Consider the following 26,221-nt stretch of genomic DNA (forward strand, 5'->3'; position numbering starts at 1 on the left):
TAAAGCCAGTTTTATTTAATTAATCAGTATCCAGCTTTCTCTAAAAGTTGAAACAGAGGTATATTAGTACTATATACGATTGTTATACGCATTTCCATGTGATTTTCTAAATCTAGAATGAAATGAATTTGGTGAAGATGGAAAATTCAAATCATGCATACTCACATAGTATGAATTGGTTTTATACTATAGGAATTTGTGTGCGCACGGTGTCAGCCTTGCGTAATTCTGATAAGTCTAGTATGAATTAGACCAATTGGTACCATGTATTTAAATTACGAACATTGCTGATTTTATATCAAAATTTTAACATAACGGAATCAGAGTCAAATTTTTAATGGTAATAACTTTTTTATTTTCATTTTATTTTCACAAATAATTTATTAAGTTTATTTTGTTACGCATATCAAATATTTATCTGTGTTCAATTGTAAAATGTTTTGAAAAAAAAATTAAAAAAGATATGTTACTAAAAAATAGATGCTACATCTCAAAGTTCTATCTTCCACTCACAACCTGCAAGCCCAACGCATAACCCAACTAGTTTTTCTTTTGCAAAAAATATGACCGATCATTTCATTTTATTGATCTAGACTTATATGTTTTGTACACAGATATTTTATGACAATTTTATGTTGATATTGAAAATACGGAGTAAAATTTAATTGATACTACAATAAAAAGGATACGCCATTAAATAGTTAAGAAAATGAAGAGGGTTTAAAAATCTATAAGATATTAGTAAAATTTCTCTAAAGCAAGATATTCTAATTGTCACCACAATTAGGTTAGACTCGACTCCTATGTTTAAAAAAAATAAAAAAAACTCATTCAATTGACACAGAGCTAAAGGAGATATGCATCACAAACCAGAGTGAACATGATTATTGGAATTTCTTCATTCATTAATTGGACATATAATCATTAATTAATTACATTTGCAGCAATTAAGTCTAGCTGAAGTCTAAAAGAAAAAACAAGGAAATTGCAACGTCAAAATTTGGGAATTGAATCCGCAATTAAGAGGGAGTAGGAATGAATATGATGGCAAGGAATGATCAAGTATTGAGGTTTGATGCAGTGGAGCTGAGTACGTGGAACTCTCGCCACCCTCCAAATATCATCAACAACCATCTCTCTCAAATTGATCCCATTGTGGAGCAAAAGATCCACCCACAGCAGCTCATCTCTTCCCATGCTGAACCCCTTCATCTTGATCTTCTTCATGTGTTTGAGCCTACACGCCTCGTCCTTGACACTCGCGTAATCCTTCCACAGATGCGGCTCGTGCCAATTCTGGTGCTGACTCAACGGAAACTCCACACTACTACTCAATCCCTCCTCCATCTGCCCTTGATCACAATTAAATCAGTACTAAATTATTTATATGATCTGATCAAGGTAATAATAGTAAGAAAAACTGACTCTGATGAGTTGTAGTTCCTCCAAGGCCGGAGCGATGTGCAAGAAACAGGTGAACGAATCGCGCGTTTTGGCGCTGATTTGGGAGCACATGACCTTCAAATCCTTGAGCCGGCTGAACTGGAAATCCAGCTTGGAAAATATCACTCCAGCGCAGCACAGAGCCTCAATCAGCCAACTGCTGAGCTGAAGCGACTCGATGTCTTTGACGGAATAGAGAATAGACAGAGAATCATCGCAGTTAAACTCGTTCCCGCCCAAGCCATCTCTGAAATCCAACGCTGCTCGTTCCAAATTCGGAACGTTGAGAAGCTGAACAAGCGTGAAAGCTCCCTTATACGACAAGGAGTTGAGGTTCGGAGCAGACGCCAATACTATTCTAGCAATGCTGGGACAGTCAGAGACCTCCAAATTTTTTAAACACTGGCTCGATTCGATCTCAATGCTCTGTAATCCGCTGCATTTCTCGATCTTCAGGCTCTCTATAGACGACCAGCTCGAGCAGAGGTCGCTGACCGTCTCCCCCACGAGACGGGAGATGGATCTGAGGTGCAGAGTCTTGATAACAGAGAAGGTAGGACGAGAGAGAGGAGAGATGGTTTGTTTGATGATCAAACCGAATTGTGATAATGATGGATGTTGCTTGTGTTGTGAGAAGTCGAGGTGGAGTTCGCCGTTGGCTCCTAGGGTGCAGACGGTGGAAGCAGCGTCGAGATGGAGCGTGAGTGTGCGAAAAGCGGCGGATTCGGAGAGGGATTGGATGATCTGCTTCAACTCTTGATTGGATGAGAGGGTGAGGCGGGAAGGGCTCATTAGACTCCTCCACGATGTGGATAAACTGCTGATTTGAACTGCTTCTTTTAGAGGAACCTTTGACATTATGTGGTGCTGGATTTCGTTAGGCAACCTGCTGATCGGATCAGCTTTTTCTTCCATTAGCATGACTCCGTCTGTGTGTTTTTTGATGAATAGTGTAAAGTGTAAATGAATGGATTGTGAGTAGGATGATTAGTCTTCTAATTATATGACTACTTATAAAAGTGGTAGTGTTGTGTTTCATTGATCAAGTTGATAATGGGATTTATAGGTACAAATGAAAGGGATTGACATTATGAAATTTGGAATATTGTATTGACGTATTCCAGTGGGGGCCTCCGATTGGGAAGAATTGGTGAAGTTTCGGATGGTGAGGAATTGAAGACTTTGCACGTTCTATTTAATATATATAATTGATCGGAGCAACTAGCAAGTACGGATTAATAAAGCTTTGACTAATATTTCAATTACTAGAACGAATAATTAGTCAATGATCTAGGATTTCTTTATTTTTTTCAGCATAAGGTTTTACCTTCGATGAGAACTTCAATAATTGTATATGGTATACTTATACAAACTAGTAGTATGATTTTCTGATTATCTAGGAACAGATAATAAATATAATTTGAGATGTCGCCAGAAATATATAGCAAATGCACGTACTATTCCGTCCAATCAAATAGTAGTATGAAACAACTTTTTTTTTTCACAAAATTTTATGCAATATTATATTGTGCGTTAATAAAAAGAGAATAAGAACATCTCTATCTGTGCTCTTAGCTAAGTACACAAAAGTGGGTCCGGTCCCACTTTTACTCCTTGTCCTTAGCTAAGAGCACAACACCCACATCCGTGCTCTTAGCTAATGACAAGCTCAAGGGTCCTACCATTCTATTATTCAATTTAAATAAAAACATTTTCACAATATTAAAATGCATTAAAAATACTCATAATACTATTACAAATTACAAAATAATTAAAAATTACATAATTCAAATCCTAAAAATTAAAAATTACATAATTAAAATCTATAAAATTAAAAAGACCCACTACTCATTGCCGAATTTCGCCCAAATGTGATGATTGGATCTTTTTGTAGCTCAGTGTGGGCTCTTGTATCGCGCATTGTGTGTCTTCTTTCGATCCTCTCGTTCACCGTCGTATGCACACCTCGGCGTGGGGGAGACCTCGCGGTTGAGCTTCCGGCTTCATCCTCGTCGTGAAAGTTAGCCGCCCTCGGTCCTTCGTCAGCTATAATCATGTTGTGCAAGATAATACGCGTGTACATGATGTCGGCGATATTCTTAACGTACCACAGCCAAGACAGAGCCTTCACAATGTTGAATCGGCCTTAAAGGACCCCAAAAGCTCTTTCAACGTCTTTCCGAGCAGACTCTTGACGCTGCGCAAAAAGAATCCGTCTCGACTCTTGTGGATTGCTGAACTGTTAGAGTTTGTATACTAGAAATCACCTTTCGAGTGATTGAATACTGTTAAAACTCTTATTTTATTTTCCAAAGGAATAAACAGATTATTTTTGTTATAATGTTGTTATGTTTTACATTTAATGGATGTTAATTACATGTTTAAATGAATAAGTAACTTAACAAAGTCTAAGTCTTTGTTTTAGTAGACCGGTTGTGGGCGTCGTTCACTTTAAGGTAACACGGTCAGTTCTAAACAAAGAGAAAGAAGAATTTCACAACCTAGATAGGCTTAGACTACCTATCGTGAAAGGTTGCAATGTCAGTCCGATTATTTCTAAGCCTTACTGAAATAAGATGACGTTGGTGTGGTATAGCACTGAATGGATCTAACAGCGAGACAGTCTTTATGCTATCTACTGAAAGACGAGGTCTTGTAAATTGTTATTTCTTAATCAATGTACGTTAGCATTGAGCATACGGTATTGATTATGCACTACTTTGACTTACCAAATGGTGCGGGTTTTTCGCAACCCAATAAGCCTGGTATATTGGGTAGTGGTGATTAATATCTAGCGGTGCTAGGATTGCTATTATGTTGAATCGTGCGCGAGGTGAGTCTCGTTTGATAACATCCTCAAGAGAAGCTTGAAATAAGGTTTTATTATTCGGAACCTAGCTAGTTGGAGTTTAATTACTCTATGAATAATAAATAAGATTTTCTTGTTGAGTCCTCTCTTGGAATAAATAAGATATTAATTAATTGAGTCCATAGCAGACAATAATTAATTAATGGATGTTTCTATCTTAAGCGCGGAAAATAAATATCAAGTATTGGAAACCCGAAGTACTTATAATTTCGGATTTGGATGGGGAGTGCAATATTACTTCTGTAGTGGCTGCTCGTAATATTCCAATTATAAGCTTATATTAAATTGGGTTTAATTTAATTAGTAAAAAGCTAATTGGAGGAGCCCATATCCAAAGCCTTCCATAGATCCCTGTCTGGGCCCAATATGTGACTTATTATAAATAGGAGAATAAAGGAGACAGAAAACACACTTGTTTTTACTCAAAATTTTCGTCTCTCTCTCTTTCTAGTAAGAGGACGATTTTTCCTCTTCTTCGAGGGATTGGTTTTCCGTCTTCTTTATTTAAGTCCTAGTATACTGGTGAGATCAGCCCACCCTGATATTAGTTTACAGTCCGGGAACCAGATAGAAGATCCGTGGTTTTGTACTAAAGATCTTCACGTGGAGAAGGCGCTAGCTATCTTCGATTCTTTGGAGAATCATCAAGGTATAATGGCTAAACCGTAGAAAAGCATGTTTTAGGTTTCAATTAATTTAAAGCATGTTTTATTTGAGTTATGAGCATGATACATGTGATAATTACGCGAATAGAATTTGTCTAAATAATATGCTAAATAGATCAGAATTATTATGTAATTGATTTATGTGAGCGCTTCCGCTGCCAGTTCCTTCATGAACGACTTCACGAAAGTCGACCACCTAGGGTAGATACCATTGGCGAGATAGTAACTCATGTGGTATGCATTTCCGTTGACGGTGAAGTCGATCGCCGGTGCTACACCATTCAAAACATCATCGAAGAGTGGTAAAGAATATAGCACGTTCAAGTCGTTGTTGGATCCGGCGACACCGAAATATGCATGCAAAATCCATAGGCGGTAGTCGGCGACCGCTTCAAGGATAAGCGTTGGGCCGCCGCCTTTGTGGCCGCTTAAGTATTGCCCCCTCCAAGCAGTCGGGCAATTCTTCCACTTCCAATGCATACAGTCAATGCTGCCTAGCATACCGGGAAAACCGTTGATAAGGCTAATTTCATGCATTGGTTATGTCGTAAAATTATGTGATTTCCTGGGTCTGACAAGGTTTTATAAGCCAGGTGTGTAGAGAAATCGACAGCCCCAGGAAGAAGACGGAGATTGCCTGGCGGGAAAAACGAGCGAAAGAAGGAAGAGTTACTAGACTGAGGAGCATCAAATTGAAGGGCAAAATAGGGAACACAGGAATAGTCTAGAAGCTCTATCCACTATAAATAAGAGCATGCGATCAACATGAAGATATCTCGTTCCATCACTCTTTCGGCTTTTAGCTTAGTTTTTCCACTTCTCTACACACACTATCACGGGGAATTGTCGCGGGGGTTCACGTTTCTAGTTTGGTTGTGGCGTAACACCGTCTCTACGGAGGCGAAGAAACAATTGTTATTTACTTTCCAAGTTTACACTTCGTACTTCCCGAGTCTTCGCTGTTCGAAGCTCGGTTCTGTTTTGTTATTCTCGCTGAATACTTCGTATTTTGCTATGGATGTTGCTACTTTTGTTTCGTTTACCTTATTGCAGTGTTGTTGGTTTGATTTGTTGGATATTGTTGGTTGATTTGAGTTTGGAGTTGGAATTGTATGGAGTTTTGAAGTTGATCGGTTGAATCTGGTTAAACCTGTGAAGATCGGAGATGGAAATGATGTTTGATTGTTGTGGATGGCTTGGATCCGGAGTGGATTAAGCGTCCCGTGGCTGGATCTATTTACTTTTGCATGATTGAGATGTTTAAATTCTGCATTCTCGTTTGCCTCGTCTAGTAGTTGCAGATCTGCTTTAATTTTGTCCGTTTATTGTGTCTGTCGGTTTAATTTTAGTTTTCCCTGTTTTGATCTTTGTTTTACCCTGTTTTTCACTGATTGTTTCATGATGAAAGTTGGAGAAGATGATGTCGCTGTTAGTTAGTCCTTTAGTTAGTTAATTTGTAGCTTTTCCAGTCGTACTATGCAGTTTTGGGAAATGGTCCCCACGTTTCGCTTTTCGTCTGTCTAGGATAGCCTAGGAAGTTGTTTACCCAGTCAAGCAATCATTTCAGATACTTTTTAGTCATTATGCATGTCCCTGCCTAGATCTAGTTGTTAGATTAAACTATTTCATTTACTCAGTCTAGGAATTAAAGCTCAACCCCAAAAATTGCGTGGCAGCAGCCAAAAAAATAGCTTTCAGGTCTTTGAACATGTTTTCTTACACATCCGTCTCTGTGGATTCGATCCCTGCTTCCCTGTACTAATCTTTTTAGCTATAGCGGGTTGAGAGTTTTGAAGGGCGAAGGAAGTGATTGTGTGCCCAACGACAGGTTACCCAAGGATTCTCTGAGTTCCTAGACCCAGTGTCTAGTGGATTCTCTGGATCGGGGGATTTTATTTCAAACACATCTCACTTATTCTTTGACCACTCTTCAACCGTGGACTGTTTCGTGAAGACGAAGCAACCGTTGACAATCATCGGTGGTGGGTGCCCGAAGGAATTCCTCACCGAAAGCAGAACGAACGCCGGCAAAAATTCTTGAGGCATAGGATTCCAGTTGAATCACCGACATGCAAATACTCGTCGAAGAGGTCAGCCGTTTGCCTAGTAGCAAGTTGTCGGATGGCACAAGTACACTTTTGCAACGCCGAGAGACTTTGCCGACCGGTTGCGTCTGCACCTGATTAAAAGTATTCAACACGGGTGGACAATGTGTTGACAATACGCATAAACAACCGTTTTGACATGCGAAAACAGCGCCGAAAGTAATCTTCTAGATACCGCGGCTGGTCGGAAAAATATTCGGCAACGAGCCTTTCGTGGGCTCCCTCTCGATCACGAGGGATGTAGCGACGTTTTGCTTTAGTTGGTTGAGGAGGAGGGGCGTGGGTATTGGCGGCGACATAGGCGGCACGATATTGTTCATAATATTCTTGTTCTTCGTGCTCCGCTTCCACAATGAGATCGGTGAAATCCATTTTTGAATTTTTTAGAGAGGGTTTGGGTGAGAGAGGAAGATGTAGATGATTTAGTATGAAAAAGTATGAATGAGAGATAATTTGATGTGAAAAGTGGATGATGAATGTGTGTATTTATATATGATTTTGGTATTAAAAAAAATCGCAAAAATCCAAAAAAAACGTCCATAAACGGCTCTATTTTTTGGGAATCTAAAAATATTTTTTTTTATTTTTGGTATTATTTCAAATTATTTCTGATTTTTTTTTAAAAAAAAAAAGAAAAATCGATTTTGTCAACGGCTAAGCCGTTGGTCAATCAAATCGTGCCACGTAGGGTTGCTCAGCGGCACGGACGTGCTCTTAGCTAAGAGCAGCGCCGTGCTGCTGGCACGGACGGACAGCTCGCAGCGGCGGATGAGCTCGTCCTTGCCGCTGGCATGGACGGGCGGATGCCAAAATTCCTACCGCTGCGGATGCTCTAAAATACGAACGAGGGAAAAGTAGAGAGAGTTGTTTCTAATTTAAAAAAAGTTTTACTTTTAATGTGACATATAAAAAAACGTTTCATTTTTAATAGGATATATAGAGGGGTACAACTAGAACATGAATATGCTTAGGGATGTCAATCTAACTAACCCGTTCGGGCTCGGGTCATTGTCGGGTTATCTGGGTGCGGGCTATTCGGATTATGAATTTTTCGGGTCATAAATTTTCAACCGTCTAACCCTAATCTGCCGGGTTTTTTGGGCTAACCCATCGAACTATTCGGATCTAAAAACTTTCATAAATAATCTCTTGTATCAAAATTTTCCTTCCATTAAAAGTGTGCGTAAATTTTATTACTATTATGTTATCTACCATTTTTTTTCTTTTAACAAAGCCCGTGAATTGCTCTCTTATCAAATACTAAGGGCATCCACAATAGGGCGCCCTAAAGCCCGCTCTATGCATCGGGCGCACCTTAGGGCGCCACTGCAGCACCCTGCCCCTATGCGTAATCCTTAGTCCACGCCCTATGCATCGTCTGCGGACTATGCACACATTTTTGCATAGTCCGGCCTATCCCCCTCCCCATTGCAGGAGGTAAGGACGATAGTCCGGACTATGCACACATTTTTATTTATATTTTAATTTTTTTGTATTTTTTTTCTATACATATCACCAATTTTTTTACTTCATTTCACACCTTTCACTCCACTTTCTTCCCCATTTCAATTTCTCTCTAAATTCAATAATGAATTCCGACGATTTACATATTTGCAAGCATAAAATATAAAAAATAAAAAAATAAATATTGGCAATAGGATATGCCTTTAATTTGTGGTGTTTTTATATTTTTATTTTTGCTAATTGGTATATTTGTAAACATAAAAAATAAGAAAACAAATACAAAATAAGAGTTAAAATTATAGAGCGGACTTTAGGGCATCCCATTGCAGGTGAAAGAGTAGAGGATAAAATACTAACGTGGTGGAATATAGGGCACTCTATAGAATGGACCTTAAAGCGTCCCATTATAGATGCCGAATACAGCAGCTGGTGCATCACTTTGCATGATCCACATTTGTCACTAACTTACCACTCGTATGAGAATTAATGCCAGCAAAAATAGCTGAAACAGAATAACATTAAAAGCCGACATATTTGGAGCGAGGAGAATATTTTAACTGGGAGAAATTAAGAGTTGATTTATTAGGTAGAGACGCCTGCTGGCAGCCTCCAAGGTCAGCCACTAAATAAAAATATAATGACCAAAAGTAAACGCTCCTTTTCTTTAATTTTTGGCCCAAGTATCAAACAATAATTAAATCATTTCATGGAAGAAAAAAACCCGGTGCTGATGAAGATATCTTCGAATGAAACTAACTATATGACTACTTCTGAATTCTTATATCAACTAATGACTACTGTATTACATTTAGGTGGTGTTCGATATCTTAGACAAAATAATATTAAGATATAATTTAGGATTGAGTTGTGAGATTATTTTAGTTATAAGAAATTAGCTATGATTAATTATCCTACGATTATCCATCTAGGATTGAATGATAGGATTGAATCTCATGAACCAAACACATTATATATTTAATTCGGGATATAATCTAGCAAACCGAACATCCACTTATTATATAAGTATATAACGATGAATTAGTTTTTGTGTGTTTTAAAAATAAATTTTTAAAAAGACTAAGCTTAACCCACATATGGAGTACTCTATCCGTTCCTTCATAGTTGAGTAATTTTTTTCATTTTAGGAAGTTTCCTCATAGTAGAGTCATTTCCATATATAACACTTTTTTCTCACTTTCACTTTACTCTCGCTTACTTTATTCTTCTACTTTATTCACTTTCTACTTTATTCTCTCTATCTCTCTCTTTCTCACCCATTTTACTCTATATACGTAAGATGCTAACTATTCCTTCTGAAATTTGTACCGAAAAATTTTGCCTCAACTATAAGGGAACGAATGGAATGGAGTACTAAATAAATTGGTCGGACTCAGACCTACTTAGAGAATTACTATATAAATTGGAGGAGTCTTAGTTAGGGATATTTTTATTAGACCTGGCCCATTCATATTAAGACATGGTCCACTATAGTCTACTCCCCCCTTCCAAAAGAGCTTGCACTTTCGATTTGACACGAGTTTTAATGCAAAATTTATAGAGTAATAAGAGAGATGTAGAGAGAAAAAGTAATTAAAGTATTACTAGTGGGAATGGATCTCATCTCATTAGAGATAAAAGAGTTTCCAAAATTAGAAAGTACATGTTGTGACATAATAGAGTAATTGTGTAATCGAGACAAACAGAAACATATAAAATACAAATTTACGTGGTTCACCAACATTGTGTTGGCTACGTCCACGAGCAGGAAAGGAGAATAGATTGTTTTCGGATTATAGAGTTATGTGTCATACTTATATTTAAATAGGTACACGAGGTGGGCTGGGCCCAATATATTAATTAGGATTCAAAACAGAATCATAATATAGTGTCGGAATAGTCTAAAAATAAAAGAATATATATTAGAGTAAAGGTCAAAATTGGTCCTGAACATATGTCCATTTTATCATTTTGGTCATAAACTTTATCTTTTGAATTTTTTGGTCCTTAACATATGGAAATTTAATCATTTTGGTCCTCCGTCAATATTTCCGTTAATATTTAACGGTCAACCATTTTAATCACAATTTTGACCAACATAAGCAATTTTTAATTATTTAATAACTCTTAATCAAAATTTTAATTATTTTAAGATTACACTATCATTTAAAATAAAAAATAAGACTTTTTAAAGAGAAAATAAAGAGGAAGTCTCGCCCTCTCTCACTTCGACGGCGCCGGCGACCGGCAAGCGACGAGCGGCGACCGTCGAGCGAGCGACGAGGAGCGACCGGCGATGCCACCCTAGTCCACGACTCTCTCTCCTCCTTGAGAACACACAAATCCATCCGTTTCGTATCATAAACGTAGAGAATGCTAAGACAACAAGCAACTCTAGAGAGAGAAACCTTTTCTCCATAACTCGGTTGCTCCACAATGCCATACGTCTCGCTATCCAAATCAAGCGAAACAATGTTCCAACTAGAGCCGAAATCCATCCCCTTGCTCGCAGCAAAGTGAAGCTTCCCACCCGCAAACTTCCTCGTATCATCGTAAGGAACACCAAAGTTGAAATCCCCAATTCTCTTCCAAGAATCAGCCCTCAAACTGTAAATCTTCACCACCGACTCCCGCAGACCTCCATCATCATAATCACAGAACAATCCCACAACCTTCTAATCACCCTCCAATTCGCAATGGGCATATGTTTAGGATCAATTTTGACTTTTACTCTATATATTATTCAGGGCATAACTGTATAGCTTTAAATTTTGAGTGATGATCTGATTGCGTGTGACTTTGTAAGCCCTCTCGATCACTTTTTAGAATTATGGAATATGTATATATAAGTGTTATGTGAAATGTTTTTTAGCAGCACCACTTGTCAAGTGCATATTATCGTACTATCGTACAATACTTCTCCCAAATATTAGGTCTAATATTGTTTACAAATTTACTCTAAATATCAATGGCACGTATATTTTTACATCTTAATTAGTCGCATTTTTTAATCTCGCTACATCTTCTCATTTTATTTTAATAACTGGTAATATTTATTTATTTTTGTTGCATTTTCGCAGGTCATCAAAGTTTGGTATAAAGTTTTAAACTTTACTTGGGTCGGACAGATTTTGGAAATAACTTTTCTATCTATGAAATCCACTTGTCAATTTTTTAATGGTGTATTATAAAATGTACTCCATCCGTCCCTGAAAATTTGTCACCTATTTCTTTTTTCGTCCGTTCCTAAAAATTTGTTACCTTTCACTTTTATCATTTTTGGTAATAGATCCCGCATTCCACTAACTCATTCTCACTCACATTTTATTTTAAAACTAATATATAAAAGTAGGACCCACATGCCACTTACTTTTTCAACCCACTTTCTATTACATTTCTTAAAATCCGTGCTGAGTCAGATAGTGACGAATTTTGGGGGACGGAGGGAGTATTATATAATGAATGAGGTGATCCCTTCCGAAAGTTCGACCCGTTTAGTTGAAAGGGAGGATTTTGCATGTGCGGCATATGCACATGTCCTTCTTATAATGTCATTTATAACTTTTCACTTTCCAAAAAAAACTACTCGAAGTCCCTTAAAGAGAAAAACGTTTTAAACTTTCTATTTTAGGACGTGGACTCTACAATCCACTTATACTATTTTTTCTATTTCTTTCTCTTACTTTATTCATTTTTCTATTTTTTCTTATTTTATTTTACCAATTCTTCTCACTTGCTTTATTATTTGTGCATTAAAACTCGTTTCGTTTCAAAAGTTTCTATATTTCAAGGACGAAGATAGTACTCCCTCCGTTCCATAGTAATAGAGTCATTTTGTCATTTTGGTACGTTCCATAGTAATAGAGTCATTTTCCTTTTTAGTAAAGTTAACATATTTTTCCACATATATTTTACTCTCTCTTACTTTTTTCTCTTTTTATCTCTCTACTTTTTTTCATTTTCTTCTTTATTCTCTATTTACTTAGCTCACCTAATACTATTTTTCTTAATATCCGTGCCAAAATTAGATTTTAGTCCAAATAAAAACATTAATCAAAATCCTATTTGTTGCTGATTCAAATGCGAAGCCCGAGAAAGTTGTGGGCCTGTTACAAATTAAACCCATTGGGATGAGTGGGCTTTAAATTAAAATAACCCAATAACTACACCTCCTGTAGACAAATTCTATTTAAGCAGCTTGATTTTTCGATTGCCATTTATATGTTTTCATTCAAATTCAATTCCATTTAGCAACGTAACGGTTATTTTATATTTTACCTGACATTTGAATCCCATTTTTCAAATCGCTCTTTTCCAACCTCCGATCAATGCAGCGGTACACCGATTTTGTCATAAAAGAGCGATTTTACAACACGGCGGATAAAACCGGACCAATGAAACCGGACGAAAAGAAAATACCCCTTAACCCATCGTATTCAACTGTAGTTAACTAACTACGATTACTTTCCGCTCGTCTTCTCTCATTTCAGCTTTTCTGTTTCGCTTCTCAAATCTTTTCAATCTTTATGGGGGAAAAACAAGAAATTAGGGAAATTATGTGCCCTAGATGAGATATTGATTTAAAAATTTCCTGAATCATCTCGTTTTTGGCTTGCTTTTTTTTTCGACCTTGACTGAGTATGATTTTTTTCGTATTATCCTCCACCGATGTGAACTTTCTTTGATTTCTTTTTGTGTGAATGGAGACACAGAGAGTGGTGGAATTTCCTCATAGGAGCATGGATCAAAGGCCTCGGAAACGACCTCGTTTGACATGCGATCTGATGCCGACTGTCCCTCCTGCTCCTCCAAAGGTTCGATTTTCAGATGCATTTGTTTTTTTTGTTGCAAATTCGCACTTGTTCAAAATGTATGTTCTGAATTGTTTTCCGGTATGCTGGATTTTCTTGGACTGTTGTTGGTATACATCAAGAAATAGTGTTGAGTTATAAAGAATACTTTTTATAGGTTTATATGATTGAGCTTCAGTAATTAAACTAATTATTCGTGTCCATTTCTGTTATTTTTTGAAAATTGAGTTTAGGAGTGCTGTCTGTTTCTGGAAATTATATAAACAGGGGAAACTTTAATTTTCAAGGGGTCAGGTTCCTCTTGTTCTTTAGGCCTTTCTCAATTTGTCTTATTTCATGTCTAATTTTGAATTGTAAAACTGGTGTTTGGTAGAATGAAAACATAGTTTGCTTGATGATGTTAGGAACTGGATAAAGCGTTGGAGGGGAAGTCAGCTAGAAAATAAGTTTATATGCATTAGTTGGAGTGCACGTGCTCCGAATGATTGTTTGTCATTTATTTTCCTGGTAAAGATTAAAATTTGTCCCTTGTGCAGATTCTTCCAACTGTATACTGTGCCCAAGAGTTTGGGGCTGTCCCTAGTTACGCATGTTCGTCAATATATTATAAAGGGATTCCGCGTAATGGTTCTCCACCTTGGAGACTTGATGATAAAGATGGGCACTATGTGTTTGCTATTGGAGAGAACTTAACTCCTCGTTGTAAGTACAATAGAAATACCTATGACATTTTTCATATGAAATGCTTTGCTTCAGGGACTTTATTAGCATTGTCTGTCCAATAATTTTGTTATTCCTCCTTTAATATCAGTACATTGGGAAGATTACTGCATTTTGACTATTACATTGAAGATATTTTTATATTGATGAACCCCTTGAACATTAATATAGTGGAGCCTACATCCTAAGTCTATATTTTCTTAGATATGAAAATATTGTTCACACTTCATGTCTTCAAGTTACTCTGTGCATGCTATGTTTCTATATGTCCATATTTGTTTGTCCTTATTTTGATGAAGAACAAGCCTTTCCTCATCTTACCGTGGATCCTCAGATAAGTTATTGGTGGACCATGTAGTTTAGAGATTTCCACTATTCTGCTTTAGTGACAATTTTTTTGTAAGTCAAATTATTTTTAACTTAAGGATGTGTGGGCATCCTCCCTTTAACTATTTAATATACCCAACAGCTGACTGATACTGACATGCAACCACTGTATGGGCATTCTTTGAAATTTTGAATTATAAATCTGGTTCTGAAGTGATACTTGTTAGTGAAAAGCGATAAGAGTGTATCTTGCCAACCAGTGAGAAACAATGATCAGTCTCTGTCTACTAAAGATTGGGCTTAGTTTTCCGTAATCAGAGTTAACGATCTCAATCTCCTGATCCCTCTCCTTCTAGTAGTTATTCCTGCATCTTTTACACCATATGAAGGAAAACAATCAATTCCAAAGGTTAGATCTAGTAGGGTAGAAGGTCAAGCAACATCGATTTTCTATTTAGATAACATAACAACGAGAGTTGACTAAATTGACTTTATAATTAATAATGATTGGGCCTAGTTATCCGTAATTAGAGTTAAGGATCTCAATCTCCTGATTCATGATTTCATGTCCTTCTAATAGTTATTCCTGCATCTTTTATACCCTGAGAAAGAAAACAATCAATTTCAAGGATTAGATGTTGTAAGGTAGATGATGAAGCAACACTGGCCTTCTATTTGGATGACACAACAACAAAAGCTGGCCATATTGACTTTATAATTATTATATTTTCTCTGACATCGACATATTCTTTTCCCTCATTGTTGTCTATTTTCAATTACATTTTTTTGTCTTTTCTTCTAATTCTTTTATTAATTTGTCTTTCTCTAATTGTCTTGTCCCTGATTTGCAGACAGGATACTAAGTAAAATGGGTGAAGGTTAGTTGTTTCATTGTTTCCCAGTTTCCATGCTCTAATCCTGTATTTAGTTTGTAACGAAAAAGAATCTCTTACTATGCTGGATGGTTTGGTTGCAGGGACTTTTGGGCAAGTTTTAGAATGTCTGGACAATGAAAGGAAAGAGATAGTTGCTATCAAAGTTGTTCGTTCCATACAAAAGTACCGGGAAGCAGCAATGATTGAAATTGATGTCTTACAGAAACTAGGAAGGCATGATATCTGCGGTACACGGTAAGGTTCCCTTTCCAATTACAATAAATTGTATCCTAGAAACTGAAGTGATTATAGTGTAAGCTGTTTCATTCTTTGCAGTTGTGTGCAAATACGGAATTGGTTTGACTATCGTAATCATATTTGTATTGTAAGTATTTAATGTGATGTATGGTTTTCTTTGATTTGAAAGAGTATGATCTTTATTCATGCCTTGATTATTTGTGGGTTAAACACCTGTGGATGAATTTAAATGGTCTTAACAGGTGTTTGAGAAGCTTGGTCCAAGCTTGTATGATTTTCTACGCAAAAATAGCTATCGTTCATTTCCCATTGATCTTGTTCGGGAGTTTGGCAGACAACTTTTGGAATCTGTCGCATGTGTGTCTTTGCAACACTATTACTCCTCTTATTACTATATGAACTTTTATTAAAGTTATACCTCCATTTTTTGCCATTACACTGATGTTATACCTCACTCTCTACTTATTCAGAAATTTTGGATGCATGTCTTTGGATATCTTCTTAGATTATTTGTTCACCTTGCAGTTATGCATGATCTTCGCCTGATTCACACCGATTTAAAACCAGAAAATATTCTTCTGGTGTCCTCAGAATATATTAAAGTTCCAGACTATAAGGTAATCTCCAGTATCATATTATTTCTCTTTCTAAATTGTTCCGCTTTCTGTAGAATGCTTTCCTGAAGATATTTTTAATTTACCCTTTTAATGAATGATTTATTTCATGGCTCAAGTTCCGGTTTAGATTTCCTCTGTAAAAGCCATGTAAAAGCCGTACTGGCATTCATTTCCTTTCTTCTTCAAGTCTATTTCTTCAGCATCAACGGTTATAGAACATTTATGTTACCAGATTAGGAGAATGTTATTATTCTGTAAATATTATTGTTAACAGTGGCAATCACTTCTGATGCGTATTGGTTTTGCAACTGAAATGTCATCCTGCAGGGTTAATCTTTGTTATATATTTGGCTTATTCAAACAGCTCACATCAGGAATGTTTTCTGCCATGTCCTGTAAACTATAAATGTGCATTCGCCATTCAGATGCCTTATTGTGCTTGTTTTCATCCTGATTTTTTGTGATTCCTATTGAGAATCACAAAAGATCATAATCGCTTCATTGATTTTGTGAAAACACTGGCTTTCTGTTCCTGATGGCATTCCTTTTTTATGATCATGCCTGATTCTTCTGTTTGCAACTTATCTCTGTTTTGAAGTTTCTATCAAGATCTGCAAAAGATGGTCCCTACTTCAAAAATCTACCTAAATCAAGCGCTATAAAGCTTATTGATTTTGGAAGTACTACTTTTGAGCATCAAGATCACACCTATGTAGTGTCTACACGCCATTATCGTGCACCAGAGGTTATTCTCGGTAATTGGTGGCTCTCTAACAGATTTTGCTTTCCATATTTGATATTTTTGCATTTTATGTTTGGGAGTCATCTTTGTTTTGTTTCCACAAGGTCTTGGATGGAACTACCCCTGCGATATGTGGAGTATAGGTTGCATACTTGTTGAACTGTGCTCTGTAAGTGATAGATATTAAATTTTCTTCTGCAATCTGACGTTGCTTGTAGATTATTTTATTGTTTCTTTTTCTCCTACTAATGACTTGTTAAAGTGTGATCTAATGTGGCTTTGGTATATTGATATCAGTTTAATTTCACAAATCTGTGGCAGGGTGAAGCTCTTTTCCAGACTCATGAGAACTTGGAACATCTTGCAATGATGGAAAGGGTGCTTGGACCACTACCTCCAAATATGATCATGCGAGCCGAGTATGTTATTTTATTACGTTCATGGTGTAAGCTTTGAGAGTGTGAAGCTTGATACTGATTGTGTTTCTGATTTCAAAGTCGTCGGACTGAGAAATATTTCAGAAGGGGTACAAGACTGGATTGGCCAGAGGGCGCCACCTCCAGAGAAAGTATGAGGGCAGTCTGGAAATTGCCCCGACTTCCGGTATTGTTACTAAATCCTCTAGTGAAAATGGGTGTGGTGTTCAGTGCCAAAGCTAGCTCTATTGATATCCATTGCAATATCCTTATTATATTTGCTATAAAGTTGAACATTTTGAAAAAAAATTCCATTGTATGCAGAACCTTATCATGCAGCATGTGGATCGCTCGGCTGGAGATTTGATTGATCTTCTTCAAGGACTTCTACGTTATGAACCTTCAGAACGGCTGAAGGCAAGAGAAGCTTTAGGGCACCCGTTTTTTACGAGGGACCTCAGGCGATTTGGATATCTGTAAACGAAGATGTGATGAAAGATACGATGAAGCCATCGGGTGAATAAAATTTCACATGCATGTGTGAATTGCAAAATTAAAATGAATAGATAGAGAGAAAGGGAAGGGGGTGGAGAATACAAGTTCAACATCGGCGCCTGTCAACTGCAAATGCACTGACGTCGTTCAAACCCCCCGATCATGTTGTAAAATATGCAGGTTTTGCAGGTGTGTATTATTATTATTTTCTTAAATTACTGTCTTTGCTTGTTCTTCTTGTTGGTTGTGACCAAGTGCTTGCCTTTTACTCTATTGTTTTTTTTTGCTGGAAAGTTTGTTGCATATTTTCTTATACATGTAATTTCAATGTGTATGATGCTCTTTACTGCCTTGCTTTTTCTATGCCTGCTATCATTTCTTCTCTCTTTCACTTGTAGTATTTCTCTTTGCCTTGTATGCCTTTTTTGGAACCAGATATTGAACCACTTATTATCCAGTCGTCGCCAGGTTTGTTTTGAAGTAAAATGGTGTCTTTGATTTTTGATTGCATGAAATTAGGTCCTGTGTTTGACACCAAATAATGATACGACCGTATATGTACAGGTAACGTTTGCCATGTGTATATGCTTATTCTTATTGCAAAGAGACAGTTTCATTCAGCGATGATGCTTTTAGTTATTTTATGTTAGTGAAGTGGATTATCTCCAAATAATTTACTACTAGAACATGGCCCGTTGATTTATTACTGAAAGTCATTCAATTGGACCATGAGGATCGGAAATAACAAACAAAATGTAAAGTTTGTGATATTTAAGACCAATTTTAAAGTTTGTGGGAAATACCAAAATTTGACAAAAGTTCATGATTTTAAAGACCAATATCTCTAAATAAAATGTGAGTGGAATAAGTTAGTAGAATGTGAGACTCTATTACCATTTTGTAGTAAAAATAAACTAAGACGGACTCAAATGGAAAATTAGGACTTATACTCGCGGATAGAGGGAGTATTATATAGTTTCAGTGGAATGCCAAAATGTAATATTATACTCTCTTCGTCTATGAAAAACAGTCTCATTTTACTATTTTGGGGTGTCCACGTACAAAACATAGTCTCATTACTAAAAATTGAAAATGTCTCTCACTTTTTACACTTTTTCTCCCTTCTCTTACTTTTTCTAACTTTTCTCGTTTTCTATTACTTTATCTGTTTCTCATTAAAACTGGTGCTATCGGTTTTTGTTTGGGACTGGGAAAGTTTAAAAATTTTATATTGTCTATTGCCAAGCCAAGTAGAATGGTTGCCTAGTTTATATTCGAGAAGTTTGAAGCGAATGCCAAGATGTACTATTAGTTTATTTAGAATTTTAATTGAATTGATTAACTTATGCAGAAAGTCTTATAAGTGGAAGAACGTGATTATTGACAATTATGGCGAAATGATAATATTAATTAACTGGCGTATAGATTAATTAAATTATTTCTAGGGAGAGTGACGCACCTACTTCATTAAACAATTAAACATTTCAACCCACTAACTTTATATAATACAGTACTCCATAATCTATAATTGTACACAGTTCAATTATTCCACTACATTTGAAATTAGTCGTTATCAATACTAGCTGTAATCGCACTTCATATTTAAAATTTTAAATATAACCACCATTCCTGTTAATATTTTTACACACTATGTTCGTTTCACGGCATGATACTTGTGTGTCGTTTTGTTTTTTAATTCAATTCTTTCCTTGATATGATGTAAAGTCCAATGTGAATATATATAGTAATTCCACCCTATGTTCTGTTTGTTCACCATTAAATTATCATGTCACAACTGTATGAAGTGTGAATATAATTTCTACCACTCGAAACTCAAAATATATAAATTGAGGGTTTTTGCATCATTGTCAGAGTCATTTTTATCAATGTTTTCATCAGGCGCACTTCACTTGAAAACTAGGTAGAAATTGACATTTGGATCTGTTAGGTAAAGTTTGGAGACGTGGATTAGTTAATTTTTTTGACCACAAATAGAAATAGTGAGATGTGATTTATATCTATTTTTGTATATTTCATAAATGAACATGTGACTAATAACGAGGTGATACATATAGGCCAAAGTTCGGCTGCTTTTTAACGATAGAAATAGATGTTTCAACTTTCAAGAGAATATATTCAAAAATAAAATAAAAAATAGTAAAATATCAAGACAATACCAATTTGTATAGGCCAGCATCATTTCCTTCTAATTTTGGAAAGAGATAATATTTTTGTTCTTTACTTCGAGTAATTTTTTGTATTCATACATACTGGAACAATAGTACTATTTTCACTATAATAATCGTAAAGTTAAGAACTTCCAACAAACTTGTGATGTAGTGCCCAACGGGCCAAAATCCCCTGCTGTGCGCAGCAGGGGCTGTGCCAAATATACATACACATCTAATTGTTTTATAATAAATAAATTTAATATTTTATTATTATAACTTAATAGTTAAAAAATACATGTATGGAATCGTATCCTCTGCTATGCTAACAGCCACAGCAACAGTAGGGGATCCAAACCCGGTGCCCAACACTAAAGGGGATTGGGGATTGGGGATTGGGGATTGCCCCAAATCATTGATGCAATTTTAAAACAATAAAGGTTTCTCAGTTTAATTCTAATGCCCACACCATTTTTTAAATATCCTATTCGCACATAAGTATTAATAATTTAATTAATATGGTACTTGAAATATTCCCATCAAACAATCACAAATTTGGTGCAAAATAGTCTGAAAACTGCAAAAATTGGTGGGCCAGTGAGACTATGGTTTAGTATAAGAATAGTGATAATGTTGGTATTCAGTCAATTTGATTTCTAAAAAAATGAAAAATTTTATATTTGTTAATTGAATACTCCAAACTTGCCGAACTTGCATCATGTGATCTTCTGCTCAATCAGTGCACCGTTTTTATTTGAAGTATTGTCGCTATTTTTAATAGTTTAATTGTCTACCAGGATTTTTGTGGTTTAGTTGGTTTAGGGAGGAGATGGCTAGCTAAGACTAAGATTGATATCAACTCAAATTTGAAGTGATATATAATTATTTAATTAAGTGATTATAGTGCCAACTAAGCCATATGATGGGTAATAAAATTAATTAGAGCTCAAATTTTAGTACGGAAATAACAACTCAAGTTTAAATAAAAGTACTATTTAATAGTATTACAACTATGATGCAAGAATATAGTTTCGTATATAGGAATATTTCAAAGTCGAAACTCAGGGAGAAATATCTCATTTAAGTCAACTAAAACAAAAATTATAAAAAATATTTTTTAATTGATGTGATGATAAATTAGAAATCAAATCAATTAATAACACAAATGATTGAGATTAGCAACAAGAAAAGAATGTCGCTCCTAACTAGTTCGCTAAATCCAAATCCACATAGTTTCGTATACAAAACATTTATTTTCGTTGAGAAACATTCAAGAGCTTCACACCTCTAACTCTAGATTAGACGAACACATAATACAAGAGTTAATTTTTTTCAATTCCAAAGTCATACGAATGAATAGAAGCATAAATTTAGTTACTATTATTCCAACTCTTACTAAGTACATTATCAATTTATCATACTTCTTCTGAACAAATTAATTCATCACCAATGTAAACCATCAAATCTTAAGTTAAAGACATTAAGAAAAGGCCTGTAATTCTCCGTTAGGCTTGTATTAATCGTTGGGGGGCGACTTTGGGGTGTTAGGGTTTGCTGAAGCACCACTACGCCAATATTAAGATAGTAATTAAAACAAATTTTAGAAATGAGAAGGTGGTGAAAACTTACAGAATGAAATGCAGTACATAAGTTTGCTTGGGATGAACAGAATGAAGATTAATCCTCACGTGTTTGATTGTTAAGATAGCAAAAGTTCAACACATTATTAAATCCCGCGTGTTACTTAATTTATTTAGTCCGGTATTACACTGTTTTTCAATGTTGAAATGCGTTTAGTCATCTCATTAATTAATTTGTATTGGCCCTTTCGGGCTCTCTCTATATCCTTGACCTTTTATGTGTTAGAAATTCAGGTACAAATTAACTTGCTAAACGTAGTAACAGTTTAAAAGGTTGAACACCACCTAAGTATTCTATGCGCCCGACTTCTTAATATTCGATATTAGAAGTATTTCAAATTTTCAATAGACCTCTTAATAAAATTCAAATACTATTACTCATTAAAAAGGAGTAAATAAAAAATAATCTTTTTTCATCTATATATTGACAAATAAAACAAATAAATATATCAGGTCATTGTAAAGTGAGAGCCAAAATCATTATATAAATTTTATGGACTACTCTACTATTGATTTTAAGATAAAACCTTGATGTGTCTATCATGAAGTCAGAACATGTCATCGAATATAGAAAATAAAAGAAATAAAATATCTTGAAACTATGTAAAAAGATAACTAAAATTAGTATATAAATCTCAAATCGCATGTGCTGCTATATTTTAACTAAGAACATAATTAAAGGAAATGGGTTATCTTAAGTTCTTAAGCACCGTTGTTACACAAGCATCCCCCAAGCCCCAAGACAATTTTGAGAGTCCCCCCCAACCCCAGGTGATGGTATGTTATCAATTACCTAATCATACCACGACGACAAGTCGACAATCAACCAAGCATAAAATACAAAGGTCTCCATTCATAAGAAAACTATATACTAGAAAAAAAACAAGGAGGAAATATATTTTCGATAATACTCATATATATTATTATCACTATCCATAATTCTTATTATTCCTAATAAAATAAAATTCACATATCAGGTGTGAGTTCGAGGGAAGAGTGGGTTAATACGCCACGGCATTAGGTAGTGAGGCAAACAATTGGTTGACCGTGGGGCCTACACCCGTATCCTAGGTGGCCCGCATGTTTATAACATGAAATAAAATAAAAGATGCAACTGGTGGGGCCATGGTGCCGCCCCCTAGTCTGCGGTGGGGCCCAATTGCTCCACGTGAAGTGGGGATTACAACAAGGATCGGTTTGCTTAGTAGAATCCGCCCTAATCCCGTCGCAGCCAATCAGCACGCAGCTCCCACGTGGGAGTCCCGCCCCACAACACCGGCTAATCTCTCTTAAATACAAATAAACCGGTGGTTGGATTTACTCTTTTTAATCTGAGTTTTATAAATATTGCCATCTTTCTAAACCCTACCTTTCTAATCTCATTCCAAACAACCTGCACTTGTTGCTTTCCTCTTCTTACTTCATTCTCTCCCTCTCTCACATTTTTTGTTGATCACGACCAAACTGATCAATTAAGTCCTTGAGTTGGAGAATCATGGGATCAGAATCCTCTGCGCAATACATCCACAAGGTATTATTCATTTTCTCCCTCACACACACACACACACAGAAAAGAGAAAGATACTCCATGTATCTTGTTTTATGTGTAAAAAATTGGCAGGTACAACACCTAATAGAAGAGTGCATCGTATTCAACATGAGCAAAGAGGAATGCATGGATGCTCTCTCCAAATATGCAAATATAAAGCCTGTCATTACTTCTACCGGTAACCATTCAATACCACATATATATGTGCTTATCAGATGTACCACTTATTACTATTAGAATTCCATTCCATGCATATGTGCATAATAAAAATCACAACAATATCAACATATGAAGGAATTAATAAATTGGATTTACATGATAATAGTGTGGAAGGAGCTGGAGAAAGAGAACAAGGAGTTCTTCGAAGCGTACGCGAAGCGAAGAGAGGAAAGAGGCGCATCTCAAACGGAGACAAATGAAAGCATCCACAATATACTTTTGGCCTCTTCCAAGAAAGATGACAACAATGGTGAATAGACTCATTCTTACAAAAACCTACTATATTCGGAGCTTGCAATATACTATTATATGTATAAATCTTTTCATAAATCTCATGAATATAATTCGTACGATCAATTGTACCATCCAAAGTATTTCAGTCACGAGTTTCCTTTGAAGGGCCAGAATCATAAGTTTCAATCGTGCTACCCCACACAACCATCATAGATTTACAACCAAAGAATACCGTGTAATGACCCTCTCCTCATACTTTATTTGCACTGTTTGTAAGCTTATGATGTTTGGAAATGAGTCGGCCCATGGGTCGCGCTGCCATTGGGTGCTTTCAGTTGATAGAGATTTGATGATGAGTTATGTATGTATATGATGGGAAAGATTGCGAAATATCACTATAACTATAAGAGGGTACTTTCTAAATTGCTTTTGCAAAGTGTTTGGCCAAATAAACTATTCAGTAACAACTAATGAGCTGTAATAATAAGCTTCAACAACTTATAAGCTTCCAAAAAATTAATTTCTGGATCCTAACCTATTTTCCATACTCTTATAAGCAAGAATCTTTTTACAAAATTAACTCTACTAATGTTTACTTGTTTTTAACATATAGTAATAATTTCATTTCATTTTTTCAAACTTCAAATTTTGATTTGGTGAACTTTTTTGGAGAAAAATATATTGGTATTATTTGCTCAAATAGCTAAGTAGCATGGAATCAGCATTGTGTGATGGAATGGGAAGGAACGGAACGGAACGGAATGAGGGAATGAAATGATATTCATATTCTCATTTTATTTATTTGATTGATATATATTGTTTTAGGAATGTATCATTCTATTTTCTAGTCATTCCTTCCATTTTTCCAAAGAATGACCATTCCCTCCCTTTTTCATTTTCTCTTATTTAAATTTAAACGAAATTATACCATTTAGTAGAATTATATTTCAATTCGATATCATCTCTTAAATTTCATAATTAAAGTAATACTCCCTCTGTCCCTTAAATTTTCTCCCACTTTGATCGGGTACATGTTTTAAGAAATGTAATAAAAAGTGAGTTGAAAAAATTAGTGGAATGTGGGTCCTACTTTTATATATTAGTTTTATAATAAAATGTGCATAGGAATGAGTTAGTGAAATATGAGGTCCACTACCAAAAATGGTAAAAAGCGAAATATGACAAATTTTGTGGGACAAACTTTCAGGGACGGATGGAGTGTTTTAGAATTTCAAATTATTGAAAAAAAAGCATATTTCAAATATTGCACACACACTTAACACTTATACACCAACACACACATTACACACAAAACACACACATACACTTCCACACACACTGCACACTCTTACACTTCCACGCACAATATACACGTACACACTTCCACACACAAGACAAACATTGCACACATCCACATACACTTCCACGCATACTTCACACTTCACGCACAGAATACTCATAGAACACATATTACACACGTTGCACACACACAAATTGCACACATTGCGTGCGCGCGCACACACAAATCTCACATATAAACATTTTACATACACACACACACACATAGACTTCACACACAAACACTTCACAACATACACGGGCCAACACGACACACTTTATACACAACACACATATTTTCATACAACACACTCTCACACACAACACACAACTAGGGGTGGGTCGATAAGATATATCGTATCGAAAACGTTGTATCATGTTTCGTATCGAAAATATCGATATGAAAGAATTTCATATCGTTATTGTATCGAAAGTTTCGATATATGGAATTTTGATATATCGAACTTTCGATATGGATAATATCAATATCGTTATCGTATCGATATTTCGATATATATCGTAAGATCGATACGATATATCGAAATATCGTTTTCGTATCGAATACCTTTATATCGAAAAATATAATTTCAAAACTGAAAAATAACACAAAAATCAATAAAACTTCAACACAATAAAATAAATAGTGTTCTTATTAGGGTTTCATATATATATATATTTTCTAAATATATGAATGAATTAAATGGATTTATATATTTATAATTTTAAATTTCCATATGTTTCGATATATACGATATATATCGTATATTCGATATAAAACGATATATCGAAAATATCGATTCTATCGTATATTCGATATAAAACGATATGATACCGTATCGTATCGAAAATTACGATATACCGAAAATTCGATAATTTTTCGATATTTTTCAATATGATACGAGCGATATATCATATTTTCGGTATTTTTCCCCAATCCTACACACAACACACAAGACATACACAAAAACACATTTTGCACACACAACACCCACACTACCATGCTGCACACACAATATACACACTGCACACTATACATGCACACACCTCACACTACAAACACACTACCACACAACTATATGGCATTTATATAACACACTTCATATACAGTACACATTGCACACAATACATGCACTCGCATATAATACACATGCACATACAATATGCATACTCCACACAAGACATATATACACATGCAACACATAAACACACTGCACGCACAATATACACGCTACACACAACAAAACACACATGGAGGGAGAGAGGAGAAAC

At 35.6% G+C, this 26,221-nt stretch overlaps 3 protein-coding genes across 8 annotated transcripts; 2 read left to right on the top strand and 1 right to left on the bottom strand.

The window, feature by feature from the left end:
* Positions 1-881: 881 nt before the first annotated feature.
* LOC125220121 (F-box protein At5g03100-like) lies at positions 882-2,457 on the bottom strand. The gene is made up of 2 exons (XM_048122257.1): positions 1,426-2,457; positions 882-1,347 (listed from the first exon to the last, which is right to left on the bottom strand). Exons 1-2 carry the CDS (start codon positions 2,362-2,364, stop codon positions 994-996), a joined length of 1,293 nt encoding a protein of 430 aa, XP_047978214.1. The 5' UTR covers positions 2,365-2,457; the 3' UTR covers positions 882-993.
* Positions 2,458-12,972: 10,515 nt separating this feature from the next.
* LOC125223087 (serine/threonine-protein kinase AFC1) lies at positions 12,973-18,574 on the top strand. 6 transcript variants are annotated; one of them, XR_007176663.1, is made up of 14 exons: positions 12,973-13,357; positions 13,891-14,056; positions 15,253-15,279; positions 15,378-15,531; positions 15,613-15,661; positions 15,777-15,891; positions 16,060-16,151; positions 16,750-16,906; positions 16,998-17,062; positions 17,215-17,312; positions 17,391-17,496; positions 17,634-17,993; positions 18,203-18,272; positions 18,369-18,574. XR_007176663.1 is itself a non-coding variant. In XM_048126058.1 (12 exons), the coding sequence occupies exons 1-12, from the start codon at positions 13,244-13,246 to the stop codon at positions 17,787-17,789; spliced, it is 1,299 nt and encodes a 432-aa protein (XP_047982015.1). In that variant the 5' UTR covers positions 12,973-13,243; the 3' UTR covers positions 17,790-18,150. The 6 variants fall into 6 exon arrangements, 1 of the variants encoding a protein (XP_047982015.1); XR_007176665.1 differs by having other exon boundaries at positions 18,240-18,272; XR_007176664.1 differs by lacking the exon at positions 18,203-18,272 and having other exon boundaries at positions 18,324-18,574.
* A 4,364-nt stretch (positions 18,575-22,938) lies between these two features.
* Positions 22,939-23,982, top strand: LOC125224044. The gene is made up of 3 exons (XM_048127387.1): positions 22,939-23,143; positions 23,234-23,339; positions 23,487-23,982. Exons 1-3 carry the CDS (start codon positions 23,108-23,110, stop codon positions 23,636-23,638), a joined length of 294 nt encoding a protein of 97 aa, XP_047983344.1. The 5' UTR covers positions 22,939-23,107; the 3' UTR covers positions 23,639-23,982.
* Positions 23,983-26,221: the final 2,239 nt, after the last annotated feature.

Source organism: Salvia hispanica, chromosome 4 (genome assembly GCF_023119035.1).
Source record: "Salvia hispanica cultivar TCC Black 2014 chromosome 4, UniMelb_Shisp_WGS_1.0, whole genome shotgun sequence".
Lineage (NCBI taxonomy): Eukaryota > Viridiplantae > Streptophyta > Magnoliopsida > Lamiales > Lamiaceae > Salvia > Salvia hispanica.